Here is a 24892-nt window from a genome sequence, read left to right on the forward strand (position 1 = left end):
GTAGACACGATTCTATCATTCGTATCTGTTGAGCACTTACTGTGTGCAGAGCACTGTACTAAGCCGTCTTCAGCTCCCTTCTGCGTTACCCTGACTTGCTGTCTTATTCACCACACCGCTCCCAGCCCCACAGCACTGAAGAACATCTCTGTAATTTATTTATATTAATATCTGTCTCCCCCTCTGGACCGTAAGCTAGTTGTGGGGAGGGCATTTATCTGTTATTCTCTCCCAAGCACTTAGTACAGTGTTCTGCACACAGTAAGTGCTCAATAAGTACCATTTGATTTGATCGGTACATACCAGAAAGCTGATGGCATTAGAGATCCAGTGGTCATGCACCCTTTTTTCCCCTCAGGAAGCACAGGGATGGTGTCGGGTTCTAGTGAAAGCCCTCTAGACGGTGAGCTCGTTGTGGGCAGGGGTTGTCACTGTTTATCATTGTATCGGTACAGCGCTTAATAAATGTGATTGAATGAATTGAATGAAAGATTGAACAGTAGAACAGGGTGCTTAAAATTTGACTTTCTTAAACCTTCTTAGAAATGCAAGTCATGATGCTTAGGAAATCGCCCAGGGGCGGGTGATCAAACCAGTGCAGTTAATCCAGAGAGAGCTCATAATTTAGCCAGAAAAGGAAGTGAGTGATTTGTCCTGTTACTGGGCTGGATTTCCAGGAGTTGCAAATATGTACATGACCAGGGAGGAGATCATGGTCGCCTGGGGGTGGGGTACAGAGGTATGTGAATTATATGCTGAGCTCTTGTACACACAGTCAAGTCTCACAAGGCTGGGGAAGACTGCTGCTTTTGAGGACCATGCGCAAAGATTAGTACAGAATGCGGTGTGATGAGCGGAAGGCGTGCCAATCCGTGGGAAGAGTTTACAGAGTGCAAGTGTGTGGAGACAAATGCAAATATATACAGCCTGCCTGAGCTATAAGGCACACCGTAAACACTGGGGACTTAACTCTGGTCTGGCAGCGTGGCGTGATTGGAGAGGAAGGATTTGTCAGGCTGCTCTAGATAAATTAGGAGGCAGCAAGATTTATACTTGCTGGTGTAAAGAGAGACCTTTGTAGACATTTTCATCAAACAAATACCTCTTGTGTCTGGAGAAGAGGAGTTTATGTTCAGGGGGGCGGGTAGCTGGAAATCAGCTATGGAGAAAGCTGAGGCCGAGATGGTTGCCCGTGATCGGGTATCCGTGGCAACCTCAAATGACCCAGGTGTCACCCTGGTCTCGATTCACCGGAGACCGTCTCTGAGCAGTGGGTCGCCACCACCAGACCCCTCTCAGGCCTCCAAGTCATCGTCTCCCGGGAACACAGACCGCTTCCCGCCGAATGCTGGGAACGGAGCCCCGGGAATCAAGTGCCAACAGGTGAGGGGGCCGGAAGCGGAATTCCAAACCCAGGGGCTGCTGGAAAAGGATCTTCCCTTTGGCATTTAGGGGTTAGAGGGTCAGCCATTTGGGTGGGCTAAAGTCACAGAAGGGGCCTTTCATTCATTCTGTCGTATTTATTGAGCTTGAAACAGAGATGGGGGGAAGAGAACACCCGGAGATCGTTGGCGATTCCCTCTGGAGCAATGCGTGCTGCTCACCGTTGGAGACTTCTAACATATTTTAGAGTTTTGCAGGGTGTATTCTGTTAGCAGTCCAAACTAGGATTGTATTCATTACTATCTTATTGCTTGTAATAACTGTTGAGGGGCAGAGACTCGGAAGCCAAGTTTGTGAGGAGGACTCCCTAAGTTATGTCATAAGAGAAGTTTACCATTCTTGAATACGTTTGCTTTTGGGTCAGTGTCAAGGAAGCAAATTTATTTACCGGGAAAGACCCTAGGTATTTTGTCCTGGGCTGCCAGGATATAATTAGACACCACTACCTTTCTTAAGAAATCAAATTAAAAATCCTTGTTAGCACAAATCAGGGAGGAAACCTTGCCTTTTCATCTCAAAAAGTCATCCGGCCACGTTTAAGGACGGCAAATGTATTGGTGTTTTTTTCCAAGTTGCTGTTCTTTTGGTCAGTCATTCTCAGCATGGCGGTTTTTACTTGTTTTGTTGGTGGAGGAGAAATAATCCTGTTGTTTCCCTGGCTGTTGGGGGGAAAAATGATCACTTGAATAGCTAAGCTGGACCTGAGAGAAATTCTTGAAATTCAAGTAGCATGGGTTGTTTTTGTCTCTGGGTTTTGCATACATCCAAGTTATAGATTGGCAGAGAGTAAAACCCCATAGCCAACGGATATCTGAGTGGCTCCGAATCAAAACGAGAAGCCTTTAACTTGGACTGGAGAATTGGCGCTATCTCCCTGCTCCCTGGAGCAGGTTTGAAAACCCCACTTCAGCTCCCGGCATTTTTAGTTTCAGGCATCTATACAACAGAGAACAGAGACTTTTCGAGAGAAAGAGAGTGAGAGAATATGTTGCCCCCTGTGTGTTTCACTCAACAATTCTGAGAGAAAATAGCTTCCTGCTTACAACCTGGAGTTGCTTAAAAATAGACAACCGGCACCTCTTTTTTTATGCTATTTGTTAAGCGCTTACTGTGTGTTAAGCACTCTTCCTAGTGCTGGGGTTGATACACATTTATCAGGTTGGACACATACCCTGACCCACATGGGGCTCACAGCGTCACACTCTGAGGGACAAGAGTGTTTTGGTTTTTCATTTTTTTTTTACTCCTATTAGATGTGATGGGAGATAGGTGATTTAGTAGGGGATTTTTTCCTTCAGAGAGGTGACTTTGGGAAGGAACATTTTTGGGAAATCCATTTTTTTTCTAATAGAACTATTATCTATGTGAAGTTTCCAAGTGGTGTATGCTGACAGATTGCTAAAAGAAAAATCTGGTTGTATTTTTAAAAAAAGTGATATAAATAATGGTATTTTGTAAGCGCAGGGGTCAGGATAATCAGATCAGATGCAGTCTCTGTCCACACAGTCTCTGTCCCACATGGACAGAGGGAGGGAGATTATCCCCATTCTAGAGATAAAGAAATGGAAGCCCAGAGAAGTCAAGCAACTGGCCCAAGGTCACACAGCATGCAGATGACCAAGTCAGGACCAGAACCCTGGTCATCTAGTAGAATTGAAGTGACCAGTCCATCATTAGGGAGGTTGGATCCATGCAAATACCCGATTCGAGGTAGTAAAAACCGCAACAGAAATTCAAATTGAGTTGTGTCCTGATGCCCCAGTACTCACTAGGGAGCTTGGGAATGTGATGGTACAATGAGGATTTTTCTGTGAGGCAATTTAACTCCTCAAAGGGTTAGTCCAGGGCTCTGCACAGAGCAAACACTCACGAAATCCTGTTGATTGATTCCAGGGCCTTGTTGCACCACTTCATACACTGGAATATTGTAGAACTGCCTAGTGCTCTGGAATATCTGATCTTTCCCACAGAGAAGAATCAATCAATCCGTCAATCAATCAGTGGTATTTATTGACCATCTACTGTGTGCAGAGTACTGTACTAAGTGCTTGGGAGAGTACAGTACAACAGAGTTTTCAGAGCTTTGGGGTTTTTTTTAATGCATTTGTTAAGCGCCCACTACTGCCAGCCACTGTACTAAGCCCTGGGTAGATACAAATGAATCAGTCTTAATCCCCATTTTACAGATGAGGTCACTGAGACGCAGGGAAGTGAAATGACTTGCCCAAGGTCACACAACAAGTGGCACAGAGCTGGGATTAGAACCCAGGTCCTTCTGACTCCCAGGCCCGGCTCTATCCACTAGGCTTCTTGAAGTCGGTAGACAAGTTCCCTGCTCTGAGTGTTCACAGTTTATTCAAAGTCAGTTTATGCCCAAAGTCCCCCTTCTACTTATATAACTTTGTAGGACTGGTGTGATTTGGAGGGTCCCTGAAATCACTTCAGAGCAAATAATGGGGAACAGAATGAATGGAAAAGGAAATGGCCTTAACTCGCATTAGGAAGGGGGCAGGTAAGGCATGGAAAATAGAGAACTTCCTGACTGCAGGGATCCTGAGACACTTGAGGATGTGAAATAATAATGATAATTATTAATAATAATGATGGTATTCTTTAAGCATTTACTATGTGTCGAGCCCTGTACTGAGTGCCAGGGTAGTTAGAAGAGAATCAGGTCAGGCACAATTCCCTTTCCCGCGTGAGGCAACAGTCTAAGGGAAGGGAGAAAGGGTATTTAACTCCCGTTTTTCATGGGGAAAAGAGAGCCAAGCACAGAGAAGTGCCCGGCTCGCCCAAGGTCAGAGCAGGCAAGTGACGGAGCTGGGATTAGAACACAGGACTCCCGAGTCCCAGCCTTGTGCCCTCTCCGCTACCTCATACTGCTGGGAGAGGGTTCGAAGAAGAGACGGCAGTCTGTCTGGGGTAGCTTCATCCAGGCCTGCCATCAGACAGGATAAACAGAGATCGTCGGCACCATCCATCCAAGGGATATCAGCTTCTCGTTTTTAAGAAGCCAGTAAGGGGGTGTTATGTTGTTTCATTGGGTTCTGGAAACAGCATTTAAATTGAATGGATTAATAGCAGAGTGAAGTTCTTTACCGTAAGGTCACAGTTTAAACTTTAGGGAGCTAACAGCGATATTGGACACCAACTCAAGCCCAGATTTTTCAACTGTATGAGGTTTCCTGTTGGATCTGGAAAACAGAGTCCCAGGTATCTAGTCCTGCTGATTTAACTGATGACTCTTTGTTGGACTATGCAGATTATTCCTAGGAATTGACTATTGGTTGCAAGGCTGACAGAGATCAGCTCTTCTTGGAAGAATCTGTTCTCTCGGCGGGGACTTTAATGGATTCTATCAGAGAGGTGAACCTGGCAACATCTTCGAACCAGGAAGAGCTGCTCCGGATTGATATATTTTTGGATGAGATATTGGTTACGGTAAACTGAAGCCGAATGACGACAGTTTTTTGAAACGTTCAGGAGTGAGGGTAGTCGTTTTATAAGAAAGTCGTTCTTATAGTATGTCAAGATTGTCATGTTGCAAAGTATTATCTATTAAGTCGGAGGCCTTCGTCACCAGTTAGCACGTTTGTGGATCAATTCCTGTGTGGCATTTGTAAGAAAAGGATAGGAAATTGAGTCTGTGCAGACCAGATCATTTTTACATCTGTGTTTGTGTATTTTACATTTGATACTTGCCAAACACTTGACCGTTAATATTTTGAGGTAAAAAACCCACTCCTGAAAGGTTGTGGTGATCATCCCCCCATTTTACGGATGAGGAAAATGAGGAATAAAGACCCACCGAGACTTTGCAGAACGACATGGCCGGGGGGAGCAGAGATAGGACTGGAATTCAAGAGTTCCTTGAGTGACAGTTCTTCTCTAGGTAACAGTCAATCAATTAGTGTTTGAGTGTATACTTTGTGTAGAGCACTGTACTAAGCACTTGGCAGGTTGCGGGAGGGACTGCAGTAGAGCTAGAAAACAGGATGCCTGCCCTCCAAGATCTTACAGTCTACTTGTATATGGCCCTTCCCAAATTGACAGTGGAGCTTTTTAATATTGTGTCCGATGTTTTCAGAGATCTGTGTCTTGGGCCACTTGCCCTAGAAACCTGCCCCATCTGAAAAGAGATCTGTGTACATTGTTTCCCTGCAAGGAAACTACCCAGACAGGGCAGAGACATAGAACAGACCAAGGATTATAATCCAGTCTTCCCTTTCTCAGCATAATTCATCCTGTTTGTTTGAGAAGGGCAAGATTTGATGGCTGCCCTTACTTCCTGTTGTCCTTCTCCAAGGTGACCCAGATGGGGAAGTTCCACCTTTTTGGACTTCTGCCCACCATTCATTCATTCAGTTGTATTTATTGAGCGCTTACTGTGTGCAGAGCACTATACTAGTACCATTCAACTGACCTAAAGCCCCTTGCCTTGAGACAGGGTGAAGACACAGAACCCCTTCATCCACGGCCTTGTGCAGGTCAGCGCACAAAGTAGGTACTTAGTGAACAACGATGAGGGCAGAGGCAGTGGCGTGTACTGCTCTGGCTTCTGCTGAATTAGAGGAGGAGGAAAAGTCCTCTGATAAATCATTGGTGTTTATAGAGTACTTATCGTGTGCAGAGCACTGTGCTAAGCGCTTGGAAGAATACAATATAACCAAAGCGGTAGGCACTTTTGTTGCCTGCAGTGAGTTCCCAGTATTAGAGGACTATAAAGTCTCCAGCTACAGCATCCGGCGCAGTGGGATGAGCTTCCCGGATCTGGGAAAGGAGTTTCCAGGCAGTCAGATACTCATTTGTTTTTACCCGTAGCTCCCTAACTCTCTGAATGTCATGGGACTACCTGAGGTGATTTTAGTGAGCAAAATAAAGTATGTTGCGGTGTTCGGGCTTTTTTGGTTGCTTTTCTAATGGTATTCATAGAGCGCTTGCTATGTACCAGGCACTGTACTAAGCACTCGGGTAGATATAAGATAATGAGGTTGGACACCCATCCCCGCCCCCCCATAGGGCTCACTGTCCTAATCCCCATTTTACAGATTCATTCATTCAGTCATATTTATTGAGCACTTACTATGTGCTGAACACTCTACTAAGTGCTTGGAAAGTACAATTCGGCAACAGAGACAACCCCTACCCAGCAACGGATGTTTTCTGTTCCCTTTGCAGTGTGAAATGAGATCATATAACTATACCTCTCTGTGGTGATTATTCTATTAGTCAAAGTATTTATGTCCATCTCCTCCTGTAGCATAAGCTCCATGAGGGTGAAACCTGTCACCTTTTGCTTCTGCACATCTTAAGCGTCTAGTACAGTTGACTATACCCAGTGGGCACTCAGTAAATACTACTTGTGCACCGGGCAGCCAAGAATCTCCAGAAGTACTCGGTATTGCTGTTAGAGAACTCTAAAGATTCAGGTGCCTTAATGTCATTTCTTTCCTTTGTAGGCCCTGCCTAAAGTTTCCTTCCCGGCTCGTGTACCAAAGCAGAGTTTTGCCTTTGATAACGTTGGCTATGAAGAGAGTCTGGATGAATTGCTCCCTCGGGCAAGCACCGGGGTGATCAACATTTTAGGGATGACCTGCCAGTCGTGCGTTGAGGCAATTGAGGGCAAGATTTCGACCCTGAAAGGCGTCATGAGCATAAGAGTCTCCCTCGAGAAGGGCAATGCGGTTGTTGAGTACGAACAGTCGACGGTCAGCCTAGAAGAAATTTGCCTAGAGATCGGGGGCATGGGTTTTGAGGCCAACACGACCAAAGAAAAGGCTGCCTCGGCTTCCAGGAGATCGGCCCATGCCAGTGAAGCACTGGTCAAGCTCCGTGTGGAGGGCATGACTTGCCAATCTTGTGTCAACAGCATCGAAGGGAAGATCGGAAAACTCCAGGGCGTCCTGAGGATCAGAGTGTCCCTCGCCAGCCGGGAAGCCGTCATCGCTTACCAGCCATACCTGATTCAGCCGGAGTATCTCAGGGACTCCATAGATGACATGGGGTTTGAAGCCGCCATTAAGAGCAAGATGGCCCCGTTAGCCATCGACTCGATCGACCTGAGCCGCTTACAGAGTCCCGGCCTGAAGAAAACCCCAGCGTCAGCCAGCCTCAACTCTGGGGATGCACCGGTATCGGCAGGCGAGACAGGGACGGTGGCCACCGTGAGCCTGGGAGTCGAAGGGATGCACTGCAAGTCCTGCGTCTTCAACATAGAAGGAAATATAGCAGACCTCCCAGGAGTGCACAGTATCCGAGTGTCCCTGGAGGACCAGAGCGCGCGGGTTGAGTATGACCCGACGTCTGTCTCCCCGGTGTCCTTACGGCGGGCCATCGAGGCCCTGCCTCCTGGGAACTTCAGGGTCTCCCTCCCTAACGGAGTGGGAGAAGGCGGGACGGAGCGCTCGGCTTGCAGGGGGACAGCGGGGCTCCGTTTGCCTCGCTGCCCCCCAGGATCCCGAGTGCGGGCGTCAACCAGGAGCACCGCCGTGATCAACATAGAAGGGATGACCTGTGGCTCCTGCGTGCAGGCCATAGAGACCTCGCTAGCCCAGAGAGAAGGGGTGCATAATGTCTCCGTCTCTTTAGCCAAAGGCTCCGGCACCATTGACTACAATCCCGGGACGACGAGCCCGGAAGAACTCCGAGAGGCTATAGAAGATATGGGGTTCGAGGCATCCGTCGTCACAGGTAGGTGTTTGATCGAACGGATGGAAGCCTATGGTGTCCGCTCTCAATAATGAGGATATTTGTTAAGCGCTTATTATGGGTCGAGCACGATACTAAACGTGTTGCTTGATGATGAGGTCGGCCGCCGTCTCTGGGCTCACGGTCTAACAGGGAGGGAGAACAGGTGTCGAATACCCATTTTACAGAAGAGGGAACTGAGTCACAGAGAAGTTAAATGGCTCACCCAAGGTCACACAGTGGGTGAGGGGCGGACCCGGGATCAGAACCCAGGTCTCCTGACTCCCAGACCCGTGTACGTGCCACTAGGACACACGGCTTCTGAAATCCCATCTCTTCCAAGAGGCTCTCCCTGATCATTCTGTCATTGAACAGGTATATAAAGGGCATACAAATACTTGGGAACACCTAAATACAACAGAGCCTCTCAAATACATTAAGATTTTAAAAACATAGAGGACCATGGACTTCTTGATTAAACATGAGCTTGGGAGTCAGAGGACCTGAGTTCTTATCCCAGTTCCACCACTTGTCTGCTGTGTGACCTTGGGAATGTCACTTCACTCCTCTGTGCAACAGCTACCTCATCTGTAAAATGGGGATTAAGACCGCGAGCCCCATGTGGGATATGGACTGTGTCCAAACTGATTGGCTCATATCCACTCCAGCGCTTAGTACTGTGCCTGGCACATAGTAAGCACTTAATGGATTTCGTAAAAAAAAAAAAATGTGTGGGGGGCGGAGAGGAAGTCACAATCTCTCCCAGGGTCTCTAATAAACCTTAAGTTCAAGACAGAACCCCTGTAAAGGATACAAAATGCAAGATCCCAATCTTGCTACCCGACCAGGGTAGATGATGATAATATCGTCAGCTTCTGTCCGGACTGAGCAGACAGGACGGAGCCTGTGATTTCTCCGTTAGGAATGGTAACCCTGGTGTTTCGTCATAGGATCTATTGCCAGCAGCCACGTTGGAACACTTGGTGCGAAGGATCCAGCGACCCCGCCTGGGGCGGAGTCACGTCCCCTGCGGAAGGAAGCAACCCGTGCCCGGAGGCAGTGTGAAGGCACCAGCCGGGAGAGCTCTGTGACGAAATCTCAGTCGGGCTCACCGCCACCTCCCCGAACCCCGGCCTCTGAGAAGTGTTTCTTACGGATCACGGGCATGACTTGTGCCTCCTGTGTGTCCAATATAGAACGGAATCTGCAAAAGGAAGACGGTGAGGGATTCAAAGCGACGAATGAGGCTTTCGATCCATTCTGTATCCTGCCTCCACCCCCCCGCCACCCACCCCGGCACTCTTGTGACCAAGGGGATCACGGCTAATTGTAATCCAATAATAGCCCTGGGCAGGGGGAAGGTTGTATGTCACCCTGCCCAGCTACTTGGTAGAAGCTTTCGTTGAGTTCATTATAAATGCTTGTCAGTCAAACAAGGGAATTTATTGACCACCTACTATGTGCAGAGCACTCTACTACTCTACTCTACTACTCGCCTGAGAAAGTACAACACGGTTAGTAGATGTGATCCCTGCCCACAAGAAGCTTACAGTCTACAAGTGAGAAGCAGCGTGGCTCAGTGGAAAGAGCACGGGCTTTGGAGTCAGGGCTCATGAGTTCGAATCCCAGCTCTGCCACTTGTCGGCTGTGTGACTGTGGGCAAGTCACTTAACTTCTCTGTGCCTCAGTTCCCTCATCTGTAAAATGGGGATTAAGACTGTGAGCCCCACGTGGGACAACCTGATTCCCCTATGTCTACCCCAGCGCTTAGAACAGTGCTCGGCACATAGTAAGCGCTTAACAAATACCAACATTATTACAAGTGAGCAGCATGGCCTTTCTTGAGCAATTGATTCTCTGGGTGTACTTCCTCTCTTGGCTGGCTAACGTGTTGTTTTTTGTGTATACCTGGCCTGACAAAAAGAGCCCGGGGATCAGGAGACCCAGACTCTAGTCACAGCTCTGCCACCGATATGCTCTCTGATCTTGGGCATATCACTTCACTTTTCTGTGCCTCCGTTTCCACATCTGTAAAATGGGGATGATACCAGCTGTCCCTCTTAACCGTGAGCCTTGTGAGGTACAAAATGATGTCCGATCGGATTGCCTCATTTCTACCCCAATACTGAGCCAGGTGCTTGCCACATAAGAAGCACTTATTAAATCTCAAGAAAAATGGGAAGAGCACATACGTGCCTGTGATTCAGGAAACTTGGGTTCCAATCCTGGCTACACCACTTACCTGCTTTTCAACCTTGGGCAAGTCACTGTCACATAACATCTCTGTTTCTTAGTTTTCTCAAGTGTAAATATGGGGATAAGATAGTTGTTCTCTCTCCCCCATAAGATTGAGAGACCCCTGTGGAACAGGCAGTCTCCAATCTATCTTGAGCCTATTTGGTTGCTTAGTATGGTTCTTGGCGTACAGTTACCCTTAACAGATGCCATTAACACTATTATTATCATCATTATTATTGAATCTGGGAAAAATAAAATTCTGTAACTTGCTAAGGGAATGCTACAGAAGCAAGCTTCACCTATCTGCCCGGATTAAGGCTTCTCTTCTGTTGCCCATCCCGTGACTTCCTTTTCTCTGCACCTCGTCTGTCTTCTGCCCTGCAATTGTTTCTTTCCTTCCAGATCACTCTGCTCTTCAGAATTTCCTACTCTTTGGTCTCCTGACCCCTTTCTTCCTCCTGCCTTAATCCTGCTCTTTGGATCCTCAAAGGTATTTGGTATTTGTGGGAAGCAATAGCAGCAAGTGTGTGCAAAAATACCCTTCTGCTGTTGGTGCATGTGCATAGTTCTCATCAAGGTCAGTAGGCGCTCTGTGGGGCAACCCATCAAACCCAGGGTCCCTCTGTGGGATTTAAAAATGTTATTTACCTTGTCAATGAAGAGGGCATGTCCCTTTTGTCCTCATAGCTCCATCTCTGTGGTTGTAGGTGTGCTTTCAGTCTTGGTGGCACTAATGGCAGGAAAGGCCGAGGTTAAGTATAATCCAAAAAGCATCGAGCCACTGGAGATAGCTCAACTGATCCAGAATTTGGGCTTTGAAGCTACAGTCATGGAAGATTACACCAGCTCCGATGGCAATATAGAGCTCATTGTGAGTACCACCCTTTAGAACCCGGTTTGGTTGAGAAGCTGTGCTCTTGTTCCCTGACTGAAATGGACAGCCAGGATAGATGGCACCATATTGAATAAGTGTATTTTTTATTTGGGAAGTTGCTAGTGGAGACCTGGGCATTTTGAAGTAGGATGAACACTCATGACCATATCATCCAAGGAACTGGACTCGAAACCCGTTCTCCCTCCTCCTTAGATGTGTCCTAGTGGATAGAGTCCAGGCCTGGAAGTCAGAAGGACCTGGGTTCTAATTCCGACTCTGCCATTTGTCTGCCATGTGACCTGGGGCAAATCACTTCACTTATCTGGGCTTCAGTTACCTCATCTGTAAATTGGGGATTAAGACTGAGAGCCCCATGGGGGTCATAGACCATGTTCAACCTGATTAGCTTATATCTACATCAGCGCTTAGTACAGTGCTTGGTATATAGTAAGCATTTAACAAGTACCATAAAAAACAAACAAACCATGAAGCAGAGAGTGAAGAAAGCCCACCAATGGTCTCCAAGCTAGTCCCACAGTTGAGATCAAGAACCAGGTTGGTGTAAAAACCTGGCTCGGTTCAGGGTGAGCTCCGCCACCTGCACCACATCATAACGATTTACTCTTTGCCGTTCTGTCCTACAGGTGACAGGGATGACCTGTGCTTCGTGCGTTCACAACATTGAATCCAAGCTGACCAAAACGAATGGCATCTTCTATGCCTCTGTGGCCCTCGCCACCAGCAAGGCTCACATCAAGTTCGATCCTGAAATTGTTGGTCCTCGAGATATTATAAAAATTATTGAGGTAAGTTGGTTTTCAAAAGAGTACGCGACTGAATTCAACTTTGTCCAGTGAATGTTCTCCCTTCTGCCATGAGCCCTGAACAGCACACAGTAAGCAATGAACAAGTAATATTACTCTTATTACAATCACTACAAGGACTGGGTCCAGTCTGGTTATCTTGAGCCTGCCCCTGTTTTTAGTACAGTGCTTCACGCGTAGTAAGCACTTAACAAATATGACAATTATTATTATGAATGCAAAGAAAAGGATGCAGCCTAACAACAGATCGGTCCCTTTTACAGAATGGAACAAGACATATCGGGTCTTAGTATGTCTAACTCATCTTTTCACTTGACTCTAATGGACATCGATTTGGGTTAACACAGCAAAAGTAGAATTCCCTTGTCGTGTCACCTCATACTAGATATATTTCTTTTAAAGTGTTAGTAGCCTAGGGAAGTAGTGCAGATGCATCACAGTAGGTGCTCAATCAATATGATTGCCAAAGAGATTGAGGTACAGTGAGCAAGTTGGCATTAGAGGAGCCAAGTCTGTGGGCTGTGGTAGGAAATCAGTGAGGTGAGGTAGGCAGGAGCCAGCTGGATGAGGGCTTTAAAGCCAATGGTGAGGAGTTTCTGTTTGTTGAGGAGGTAGACAGGTAACTACTGGAGGTTCTCGAGGAGTGGGGAAATATGGACTGAAGTGAAATTGTTGAAGGTCTTCGGTTGAAATCTCAGTGGCCGTGTGACCCATCAGGGTCTAGCTAAGAGCAGTAATTTAGATTTACCGGCTATGGAGATGAAGTGATTACCTTGCTAGTTCTTTCTGCCTCAGTGACCAGAGAGGATTGTCACAGCTTTAGGGATGCCCTGACCATGGCTGATGAATTTCATAAGCCCAAATATATAGGGAACATTAAACAAATAATTCTGGAATATATCCCCTCTAGACGGTAAGCTCGTTGTGGGCGGGGAGCCTATCTGCCAACTCCGTTGTATCGTGCCCTCCCAAGCGCTTAATACAGTGCTTTGCACGTAGTTAGCACTCAGTAAATGGAACTGATAATGATATGTCTGTGTATGAGCCCATGATCATTGAATGTGTCTGCGTGTGTTTTGGTTTTTTTGGTAAGAGAGGAAGGTAAAAGAACATTGGAAAGAAGAAGAGAAACTAAATTTAGATTACTTTTTGAATTTTGGAGTGCCTCACATAGCAAGATGGAGAAAAAGCTTTCTCCCAACTGATTTGCTAACCTGGTAAATGTGCTTTTTTTTTTTTTTTAAATAACAAGGGGATTGGCTTCCATGCTTCCCTGGCCCAGAGAGACCCAAGTGCTCATCATTTAGATCACAAGATGGAAATAAGGCAGTAAGTAAAGTAACGGTTCTCTACCCAGGCAGTGGCCAAATTTATCGTCAGAATTCATTAGTGGGATTTGCCCAACTGTTGTTGCTCTTTGTTTCCCCTTCCAGCGGTGTCAGTGACTCTCTTAATGTTAATGCTCTTGGGGTTCAGAGGAGAAGGATCGAAGGACCAGCTCCTTTTCTTTAGATCAATCAATTCTGTTTATTGAGCGTTCGGGTCTAGCAGCTTGTTTGAAGGGAGTTGGGAAATGTGCGGTCAGTTAATCTGGTTAGTAGAGAGGGAGGAGCTCATCAATTCAGCAGTGTTGTTAGGAATAATAATGATAGTAGTATTTCTTAAGCATTAATTATGTATCGAGCGCTGTACTAAGCACTGGGGTAGATACAAGACACTCAGGTGGGACACAGTCACTGCCTCTCATTGGTCTCACAGTCTAAGAAGGAGGGAGAACAGGTGTTGAATTTTACAGATGAGGAAACTGAGCCACAGAGAAGTTAAATGACTTGCCCAGGTCACACAGCAGGCAAGTGACAGAGTTGGGATTAGAATCCAGGACCTTTGACTACCAGGTTCGTGCTCTCTGCACTAGAACACACTGCCTTCCAGCCCAAAGTGGCGTGTGATCCTGGCATAACACCCAGAGATGTGGTGGCCTGTTGGAAAGATTCTGGATCTGGAAGCCGGGCGGCCAGCTCTGCCACTGACGTACTGTGTGACCGTGAACGAATCACGTAACCTCTCTGTGCCTCAGGTTCATCTGTGCAATGGGGACAAGCTACCCGTTCTCTTTGTCACTTAGACTGTGAGCCTTGGGTGGAACAGGATCTGTGTTGAGCAGCAGTTAGTGCAGTGCTTAATCCCCAATAGGGACATAGTAATACCATAGTTATATTATTGTTACTATTATTATTATTATTATCTGCTTCTGTTGTTATGTAGGTGGAAGAAATCTTTCTTGTGCAGCCTGGTGTTTGGAATCCCTGTGTTATGCTTAATGATATATATGCTAATACCCAGCAACCAGCCTCATGAGTCAATGGTGTTGGAATACAACATCATTCCGGGACTGTCCATTTTAAATCTTGTCTTCTTTATCCTGTGTACTTTTGTCCAGGTATGTATGAGGGAGAAATGCAGCACTCTTCTCTTTGCTCACTGCCAGGGGAGTTTAATTTGGGCCCTGACAGTGTACAGTGTTCAATACAGTGCTATGCCCACAGTAAGTGCTCAGTATATACGATTAATTGATCGACTGGGTTGATTCTGCAACGCTGGAGAGTATGCCTATTTATAAAGAGTCCCAGAGATGAAATTTTAACTAATCTCCCCCTAAACTGTAAGCTCCTTGGGACTTGCCCAAGCCATTAATCAGTCAATCGCCGGTATTCATTGAGCTCTTATTGTGTGCACAGCAGTGTGCTAAGCACTTGGAGGAGTACAGTACCACAGGGTTGGTAGTCACAATCCCCGCCCTTGAGCCTTTCCACTAGGCTGTGCTTTCTACCCGCTGTCTCAGTTTACATTTTGGCAAATTTGCACTGTCACCACCATGCAAAACTAAGACTCCATTTACCCGCTGAAGCCACCCTCCAGTTATTTCGAAAACAATGGAGTCGGACCCTCTACATGTGTGTGCTTAACCAGAAGGTCAAACAATAGACAGGGAGTGTGTCTATAACTGTTGTACTCTCGCCGGCACTTTATACACTTAATTGCATCCATTGAGCGCTCAGTAAATGCCCCGATAGATGGTTGCCTGTTTCAAAGTTTCATGACTGTTACTGAAAAGAAATCAATGCCTTTTGAATTTTGGAGTTAAGGTATATGCAATTATTTGAAAGCCTAGTCAGTCAGTATCTTGTGGGAGGTAACTGTTGCCCAAAAATGTTACTGTAAGAGCTTTGCCTCCTGCCAATTGGCAGTCCTAATGGATCGACTCCCCTTGCTCTCCCCCCCATCCCCCACATTCTTCTCTTGACAGTTCCTTGGCGGATGGTATTTCTACGTCCAAGCCTACAAGTCTCTGAAACACAAAACCGCCAACATGGATGTGCTGATCGTGTTGGCCACCAGCATTGCCTACGTTTACTCTCTTGTGATCTTGGTGGTGGCCATTGTTGAAAAAGCGGAGCAGAGTCCAGTGACCTTCTTTGACACTCCCCCAATGCTCTTTGTCTTTATTGCCCTGGGGAGATGGCTGGAACACGTGGCGAAGGTAACCTGCCTTCTTGGGATGGGCCTTAAGCTGTAACTGTAATTCCTGTAATGACTTGGCTTGGAATTGAAAAATTGGTGTTTCGTTATGAGTTAATCCTGCCAGATCTCCTTCTTGGGAGGGGTGGAGGAAGGCACTGCAGGGTCAGGGGGGGGAATCCGAACTATAATCACGTGAGAAGCAGAATGGCGTAGCGGATAGAGCATGGGCCTGGGAACCATAAGGTCTTGGGTTCTATTCCCGGCTTTGCTACTTGCCTGCTGTGTAACTTTGGGCACGTCTTAACTTCTCTGGGCCTGTTGCCTCTTCTGTAAAATGGGGATTAAGATTGTGAGTCCCATGTGGGACAGGGACCGTATCTAACCTGATTAAGTCATCTCTACCCCAGCACTTAGAACAGTGCTTGACACATAATAAAAGCTTAAAAAATACCATCATTTTTATTATTATTAAAGGAGAAAGGCTAAACTAGGTCAGACTAGTGATCCTCCCAGCCTCTGACAAAGTTGTGCCTTTGAAAAGGACACTAAACGATACTTGGAAGAATGGGGCGGGGGCTAGTCGTCCATCTCGGTGGCCATTCTCATGACACCATCCCTTGCCTATGACCTCGCCCTGCACCTGTTATCGTGAAGTGCATCTTGCTCCCAGAAGGCATTTTTCCCATAAGATGCATTGGATTTTCAATAACTTGCCACTTGAGAAATATTAAGCCAACCTTGCAAATTAGTACACGCCCGGGACTGGAAGAAATAAGACTGAACCTTCAAGGAAACCAGCTGTGGGCCAGAAAAATTTTGAGTCTGCTAGATGACTGAAGGAAGGCTGTCGAATGGTTAGCGGAAACAGCAGTGCAGGTTTGGGGAGTGCCACTTTCCCAAAGAGCAGTCAAAGGACTGGGGAGTTTTAGGGAGGAGTGGAAGGTGGCGCCTAGGGTGGAAGTTATCAAAACTTCACCCCATTTTAACACAAAAATAGAAAATTCCATCCTCGTTTCTTTCCTCCACCAGTCCAGGGTGCTAGTGTTTACTGCCAGAAAGCACTTCAGTGCTAAGACAGCAGTTAGTGTGGAAAGGGCTGATGAGAAATGTTTGGGGTTTGGATTTCCTTGCAAGGCAGGAACAAACAGCGGTCATCACTCTGCGAATAGAAGACTGTCATTGCCTCCCCATGTCTCTCAGAACTCTAGAGCCTTTAGCTGGGGTTCAAAGAGTTGCACTTGTCTGTTATCTTTTTTCTCATCCATCTCAGAGTAAAACATCAGAAGCTCTCGCCAAACTCATGTCTCTCCAAGCTACAGAAGCTACCGTGGTGACATTCGGTGCTGACAACTTAATCATCAGGTGAGTATTTTTTTATTAGAGACTTTTTGCACGGGCTGGAATTTAGATGTCCTGGAACATTGTGACTGGCAGGAAAGTAAAGTTATTCCTTTGAAAAAAGTGGGCCAGATTATCTTACCCCCACACATATCCAGCTTTTTCCCGGGGATGTCACGGTTCACAGTGCTGGAGCGTTTGCCTCAGACTCTGGGTGAGATCGGAGATTCTCTGGTTGCACCTGGGTTTCGGACCGCTGGGAGTTTCTGTAGGAAATCACGTGAGCTCCTCTTCCCGGTTTTCCAAAGGCAGTGGCAAAGGTGGGCACCTCTGGGTGGAAAAGGTGATTTCGGGATAGCAGTATATAGGGGTAGTGAGGGTTAAACCCTGGAACAGATAGCTGAGGGAAATGACCAGATCACCTCCACTGACCGTTCATAATGATGCCCCCAGAAAGACTTGTGTATGGCATGATTGGATACAGGACAGTCCTGCACTGGGACAAGAGGATGTGGATTATGTTCCTGTCTATATATATCTTGATTTCCCCTTGACCCCATGTTAGTCGCATAGGTAGGCTAGGGTAGGGAATTGGAGGTGGGGTCCAACACCATTCACCCAAAATCACACCGATATGTGAAACAATCTCCACCGATGAAGACGTTCCCACCCTTTCCATCCTTCAAATAGATTAAGCTATTGTTGAGCTAAGCGGGGTGTGCAACACAAGCAGGTTTTGACTGCCAAAGTATTTTGTTGGCTTGACTAAATTGTGATTTTGGTGAAGGAGGAGAAGAATGTGTAAACAGTGGGTCTTAATGGAAAGAGCACAAGTCCGAGAGCACCTGTGTTCGAATCCCAGCTCCGACACTTGCCTGCCGTGTGTGCTTTTAATTTCTCTGGGCTTTGGTTTCCTCATCTGTAAAATGGGGATGAAATTCCTCTTCTACCTCCTACTTAGACTCTGAGCCCCTCCTGTGATTATCTCCTGTCAACCTCAGTGCTTTGTCCAGGGTGTGGCTCTTAGTTAGAATTTAACAAATACTGTTGCTATGATTGTTATTATTATTACTGTTATTAATATTAAAAAGGAAGGGGAGCTGAGGGCCTGCGCCACCACATTTGTGACTCTGGTGTTTCAGGGAGGAGCAGGTGCCCATGGAGCTGGTTCAGCGGGGAGACGTAATCAAGGTGGTCCCCGGGGGGAAGTTCCCCGTGGATGGGAAAGTCCTGGAAGGCCACACTATGGTGGACGAGTCCCTCATCACAGGTGAGCTAGCGCCGAACTCCATGGCTAGCGCCATCACACCATTTGTCGGAAGATGAGATGCTCACGGTGACCCAGAGATGATGTCTCTTCCCCTTCTCCCCTCCCTCTAGGCGAGGCTATGCCAGTCACTAAAAAACCAGGGAGCACAGTGATTGCCGGTTCCATAAATGCCCATGGATCCGTGCTGATCAATGCCACGCACGTTGGGTCTGACACCACCCTGGCCCAAATTGTGAAATTGGTAGAAGAAGCTCAGATGTCAAAGGTAAAGAATCTGTCCGTGGTATTTATTGAGCATCTGCTGCATATTGGGCGCTGTACCGAGCACTTGGGAGAGTACAAGAGAGTTGGTAGGCACGATCCCTGCCCAGAAGGAGCGTCTAGTGTAGAGGGGGAGAGGGACATTAATAAAAAAAAAAAAATTAGAGATACGAACCTAAGTGCTGTGGGGCTGAGAATGGGGTGACTATCAAGTGAGTAAAGGGTACAGATTCAGTGGGATAAGTGAACAGAGAGAGGTTGTGGGAAAAAGGGGTCAACGGTGAGATAGAAGAGATTGAAGCACAGTGAGCAAGCTGGCACTACAGGAGTGAAACACGTGGGCTGGCCCGTAGTAGGAAATCAGCGAGGTAGAGTATAGGGGCGAGCTGATTGAATGCTTTAAAGCCAATGGTAAGGAGCTTCTATCTGATGCGGAGTTGTGGATGGGCAACCCCTGGAGGTTTTTGAGGACTGGAGATATGTGGACTGAACTTATTTTTAGGAAAATGATCCGGGCAGCAGGGTGAACTGCAAATTTGTGAAGCATTCCATATTTTTTATGTGTATATATCTATAATTTTATTTATTTTATATTGATGTTATTTATGGCTGTTTACTTGTTTTGAAGTCTCTCTCCCCCCTTCTAGACTGTGAGTCCGTTGTGGGTAGGGATTGTCTCGCTTTGTTGCTGAATTATATTTTCCAAGCGCTTAGTACAGTGCTCTGCACACAGTAACGCTCAATAAATATGATTGAATGGATGAATGACTGTTGAGGGAGGGACAGGAGGCAGGGAGGTCAGCAAGGAGGCTGATGCAGTCATCAGGGCAGGACAGGATAAATGCTTGGGTCAGCACAGTACAGTTTGGATGGAGGGCCAAGGGCAGATTTTTAGTAGTGTTGCGAAGGTAGGTTTTGGTGACAGATTGAATATGTGGTCGAACGAGAGAAATGAGTTGAGGATAATGGTGAAGTTACAGGCTTGTGAGATAGAGAGGGTGATGGTACTGTCTTTAGTGATGAGGAAGGCAGGGAGAGGACAGGGTTCGGGTGGGAAGATGAGTTCGGTTTTGGACATGTGTAGTCAGAAGATATTCAGGTAAAGATGTCCTGAAGACTGGTGGAAATGCAAGACAGCAGAGAAGAAGAGAAGTCGGGGTTAGAGAGGGAAATTCACCAATCATCTGCGTAGAGTTGGTAGTTGAAGCCATGGGAGCAAATGAATTCTCCAAGGGAGTAGGTGTAGATGGAAAATAAATAGAAGCAGTTCCAATGTCAAAAGTAAGGAATCCAAAGAATTTTGCAAATGCCCTGCTTTAACTCCATGGTGTTTTCACTAAGACGTAGAATTAAGATCTGCAAAGATATTTTACAGGTTAATAAGCAACATTTACACTGAGTATAATGTATTTATACTGAGGAGGAAAATTAAGGTTTTGTATGGAGACACTTGGGTTTGGGGCTTCTTGGTCTAAAATTCTCAATATGGGATGTTTTTGTTTTTTTTACTAGGCTCCCATTCAACAACTAGCTGACAGATTTAGTGGCTATTTCGTCCCTTTTATCATCATCATTTCAACCGTGACATTGGTGGTTTGGATTATAATCGGCTTCGTCAACTTTGATGTTGTTCAGAAGTACTTTCCCGTAAGTAGAGCCTTACTCATTCTTTCTGTTCAATTTGGCAACTTTAGTTACCTGTCTCTTCTAATGAATCCATATTTGCTCATTTCATATTTTTGTCTGCACAAATCTTCACCCAGGAAAATCAGAAAACCAGGCCTTCTATCCTGCCGCTTCTGGTGACCATTCATTCATGAAAAATGGTCCTTTAATTCCTGTAGAAAATATTTTCCCTGAAACAAATTGTTTTGTGGCTGTTTTCCTATTGATTGAGGAAACCCCCATGAGGTAGGTGTTGTTCAGAGGAAGCCCACAGCACATTTCCTGCTATTGTCACCCTGCTCTTTCTCGGCTATACGAACAGCGAACGGCTGAGCTGTCTTCACGGGTTCTGTCTCTGTGGAATGAATGATTGCATGCCCAGTGGTCGCTTCAGCTAGACCTGTATCCACATGGATGCAAACTCATCATCTTTATTGTCCCCTTTAGAAAAGGAGAGCCATAGCAGCGTAGCCTAATGGAGATAACGTGGACCTGAGTCCTATTTCCGATTCTTGTCACATATCTGCTGTGTGACCTTGGGCAAGTCAAGTAACTTTCCTGTGCCTCAGTTATCTCATCTGATAAATGGGAATTACATCCTACTCCCTTCTACTTAGACTTTGAGCCCCACATGAGACAAGGACTGTGTCCAACCTGATTAACTTGTATCTTCCTTAGTGTTTAAAATGGCACGTAGTATGTGCTTAACAAGTGCCAAAATAGCTGTAATTATAGTGCTTGCTCTCTAACTCGCTCAGTTTGTTTTTCTCTATATACCTACATATGTGCATAGACAGATATGTGTCCCCCAGCAAATCTGTACTGATCCCATTTTACTGTTGGGCTGAGATTTTTAGCCTCTTTTATCATTTCTTCTTTCTGTTCTTTGGCTTTTGTTTAGATTTCTAGTCCAGGCCTGTCTCTTGCTTAAGATCAGTTAGTGTGAGAACTTTTGGATGTAGGATGGCAGAAACATCTTTGATAACGTGTGACCATCACTCTAGTTCTAGAAGTGACGGAGACTTGTAGCTCAAAGATCAAGCCCTGGTTATTGAGCCTGGGAGAGCTGCATCTCTGGAATACTAATTGTCCTAATATGGGAGGAGATGAGATTGCAGTGGTGTGTGAAACTGGGAAAAAATGTGTTTAATGAGGAAAAATTGGAATGGCTTTTTGGTGTTCCTTGCCCTCCCATCTTACATTTGGAATTTTTTTTTAACTGCAATATCGAGGAGGACGCTGATGGAATGAGGTACTGTCAGTCTTTTAAGATGCTATTAGTTTACTTTGTGGTGTCTTTCAGGAGTCTGTAAAATCCTAGCAGATTGGGGAGGATTTCTGCTGGAGAAGCATTTTGTGGGATTTTGGCCTCAAATTGCTAAATTTTAATTTTTAAGATTCCCAGATGCTGATTCCTCTTTCTAAGAAGGATAAATGATGGTGTTTGTTAACCACTTACTTTGTACCAGGCATTATACGAAGCACTGGGGTGGATACAAGCAAATTGAGTTGGGCACAATCCCTGCCCCGCCTGGGGCTCACAGTCTCAATACCCATTTTACAGATGAGACAACTGAGGCACAGAGTAGTGAAGTGACTTGCCCCCGGTCACACAGCAGACAAGGAAAGAGCACGGTCTTTGGAGTCAGGGCTCATGAGTTCGAATCCCAGCTCTGCCACTTGTCAGCTGTGTGACTGTGGGCAAGTCACTTAACTTCTCTGTGCCTCAGTTCCCTCATCTGTAAAATGGGGATTAAGACTGTGAGCCCCACGTGGGACAACCTGATTCCCCTGTGTCTACCCCAGCGCTTAGAACAGTGCTCTGCACATAGTAAGCGCTTAACAAATACCAACATTATTAAGGGGCAGAGCCGGGATTAGAACCCATGACCTTGTGACTCCCCGGCCCTTGCTCTATCCACTATGAGGTGCTACTTCTCTAAATGTCAAGGATCTGAGTTCTAATCCCACATCTGCCACTTGTCTGACGTGGGACCTTGGACAAGTCACGTCACTTCTCTGTGCCTCAGTTGCCTCATCTGTAAAATGGGGATTGAGACTGTGAGCCCCATGTGGGACATGGACTGTGTCCAACCTGATTACCTCGTGTCTACCCCAGTGCTTAGAACGGTGCCTGGCGCATAGTAAGTGCTTAACAAATACCATTTCAAAAAGCCAAAAGACTCCCTCCCCTTTACATTGGGCAGACCACCACTTTCCCCATCTCCAAAGGCCTACTAAAATCACATCTCCTCCAGGAAGCCTTCACTATCTAGTCTCTCATCTCTCTCACCCCCTTTCTCCCGCCACATCTAAGTACCTAAGTCCTATCTAAGTATTCAGTGCATCCCCTCCCCACCCCCCAGTACTTATGTACACATCTTAAAACTCTTTTGCTTCCCTCTGCCTGTAATTTAATTTACTATTTAGCTCCCCAGGTAGATTGGAAGCTTCTTGGGGGCAGGAATTGGGTTTTTTTAATTTTATTGTACTCTCCTAAGCTCCTAGTACAATGCTCTGCTCAGTTTCGGCTCTCAATAAATAGCATCGATTAAAACAAATTCACAGAATGTAGGGAGCGGAGAATATTGTGGTACCTTGGAAACAGAAAATATGTTTTTTTGTTAGAGCATGAGAGGTAGGCGTGCCGCTTGGTAACCCTGTGAATCGGTCTTCTAGCACTCCTTTGAATGCTAAGTCAAGCAAATCGCAAGACTTCCTGTAATATAATGCTGGTACTGATAGTGGATTTCATTTTGAAAAATACATATAGGACTTTTTGTTTCCAAAATGCTTTCATTAATTTTCTCCATCCCATAGCTAGGAGGATAATCAGGATGAGCACAATATGATAAATAGGAAAACCGAGGTGCAGAGCAGCAGAATGGCTCCTCTCCAAAGCCCCCCAGGCCTTGACAGAGCATCCCGGTCATTTCACATTTCTTGCCCGACTCTCAGACTGTCCTTCTCTTCTTCTTCCCGGCAGAAATACAATAAACACATCTCACAAAACGAAGTGGTGATCCGCTTCGCCTTCCAGACCTCCATCACGGTTCTGTGCATAGCATGCCCCTGCTCTCTGGGCTTAGCTACTCCAACAGCAGTCATGGTGGGCACAGGCGTGGCTGCTCAGAATGGCATCCTCATCAAAGGAGGGAAACCTCTGGAGATGGCTCACAAGGTGAGGCCCTCACCCCCCAACCCCCGCCTGGAGAACTTACAAAATGTGGCACCGGGCCTACCCTCTGTCCGTCCGCCCATCCATCCATCCATCCGTCCATCCATCCATCCATCCGTCCCAGTATGTTGTCTATGTCCGCGAGAACAAAGGCTGTGTGGAGAGTAAATGTCTTCAAGAATCTGTGTGGCAGGGAATAATGATGATGATGGTATTTGTTAAGCGTTTATTATGTGCCAAGCTCTGTTCTAAGCACTTGGGGTAGATACAAGGTAATCAGGTTGTCCCACGTGGGGCGCACAGTCTTCATCCCCGTTTTACAGATGAGGTAACTGAGGCCCAGAGAAGTTAAGTGACTTGCCTAAAGTCGTACAGCTGACAGGTGGCGGTGCCGGGATTAGAACCCACAACCTCTGACTCCCAAGTCTGTGCTCTTTACACTAAGCCATGCTGCTTCTCTGCCCTGGTAACATCTCCTATCTTGTCTCTCTAATGACTTCTCATGAGTTGTCTGTTGTGGTGACCACCGCCCTTCCGATGTGGTTCCTTCCCTCCAGATAAAGACAGTGATGTTCGACAAAACGGGCACCATTACCTACGGGGTCCCCAAAGTGCTGAGAATCCTGCTGCTGCTGGACCCAGCCATCCTACCCTTGAAGAAGGTCCTGGCGGTTGTGGGCACTGCCGAAGCCAGCAGTGAGCACCCCTTAGGCCTGGCAGTCACTAAATACTGTAAAGAGGTATGGAGATTTTTCAAAATGCTTTGATCAATCAATCGATCCTATTTATTGAGCACTTACTGTGTGCAGAGCACTGTCCTAAGTGCCTGGGAGAGTACAATATAGCAGAGATGGTAGACGTGTTCCCCGCCCTCAGGGAGCTTGTTGCCTAAAAGGGGAGGCAGGCATTAATATAAATAAAAAATTACGGATCTGTACGGAAGTGCTCTCATCAAGTTAGAGATGTGAATTAGCTTTCTGCCCGTACAACTGGTCGGGGGGCTTCAAGGGGAGACGGTGGAGTCTGAAGATAAAGGTGAACATTTAGGTGATACAGCCTCTCAACCGTTAACTCAATCCCACCCCAACCATCCAATAATAATAATGATAATTGCAGTATTTTTTACTCTGCCAGCTCTGTGCGAAGTGCTGAGGAAGATCAAAACAAACAGATCAGACACAGTCCCTGTCCCAATTGGAGCTCTCGATCTAAAGCGGAAGGAGAACAGATATTTCTTCGCCATTTTACAGGTGAGGAGACTGAAGCACAAAGCTATGAAGTGATTTTGACTTGGACAAGGCCACACAGAGGCAAGTGATGGAGCTGGGATTAGGACGCAGATCTGAGGATTTAGGAGAGAAGCGGTGGGACCTAGTGGGTAGAGCACAGACCTGGGAGTCAGAAGGACCTGGGTTCTAATCCCAGCTCTGTCTTGCCTGCTGTGTGACTTTGGGAAAGTCACTTCACTTCTCTGTGTCTCAGTTACCTCATCTGTAAAATGAGGATTAAGACTGTGAGGCAGGGGCTGTGTCCAACCTGATTAGCTTGGATCCACCCCTACCCCAGTGCTTAGTACAGTCCCTGGCTCATAG

At 46.4% G+C, this 24892-nt stretch overlaps 1 protein-coding gene across 3 annotated transcripts in view; it reads left to right on the plus strand.

The window, feature by feature from the left end:
• ATP7B (ATPase copper transporting beta) overlaps positions 1-24892 on the plus strand; it is a 43954-nt gene that overhangs the window by 8941 nt on the left and 10121 nt on the right. For 2 of the 3 annotated variants that reach the window (XR_005661177.1, XM_029047915.2), the window contains exons 3-15: positions 6903-8133; positions 9081-9350; positions 11076-11239; positions 11887-12048; positions 13319-13395; positions 14332-14506; positions 15374-15607; positions 16859-16950; positions 18069-18196; positions 18307-18461; positions 19970-20104; positions 23109-23303; positions 23858-24040. Coding sequence is in view for 2 of the 3 variants with exons in the window: in XM_029047915.2 (XP_028903748.1) it covers positions 6903-8133; positions 9081-9350; positions 11076-11239; positions 11887-12048; positions 13319-13395; positions 14332-14506; positions 15374-15607; positions 16859-16950; positions 18069-18196; positions 18307-18461; positions 19970-20104; positions 23109-23303; positions 23858-24040 (3201 nt within the window). In the remaining variant the exon portion in view is untranslated. The remainder of the gene's footprint in view (positions 1-6902; positions 8134-9080; positions 9351-11075; positions 11240-11886; positions 12049-13318; positions 13396-14331; positions 14507-15373; positions 15608-16858; positions 16951-18068; positions 18197-18306; positions 18462-19969; positions 20105-23108; positions 23304-23857; positions 24041-24892) is intronic. The other variant, XM_039914928.1, reaches the window with a different exon arrangement.

The sequence above is a fragment of the Ornithorhynchus anatinus genome, chromosome 20 (assembly GCF_004115215.2).
Source record: "Ornithorhynchus anatinus isolate Pmale09 chromosome 20, mOrnAna1.pri.v4, whole genome shotgun sequence".
NCBI lineage: Eukaryota > Metazoa > Chordata > Mammalia > Monotremata > Ornithorhynchidae > Ornithorhynchus > Ornithorhynchus anatinus.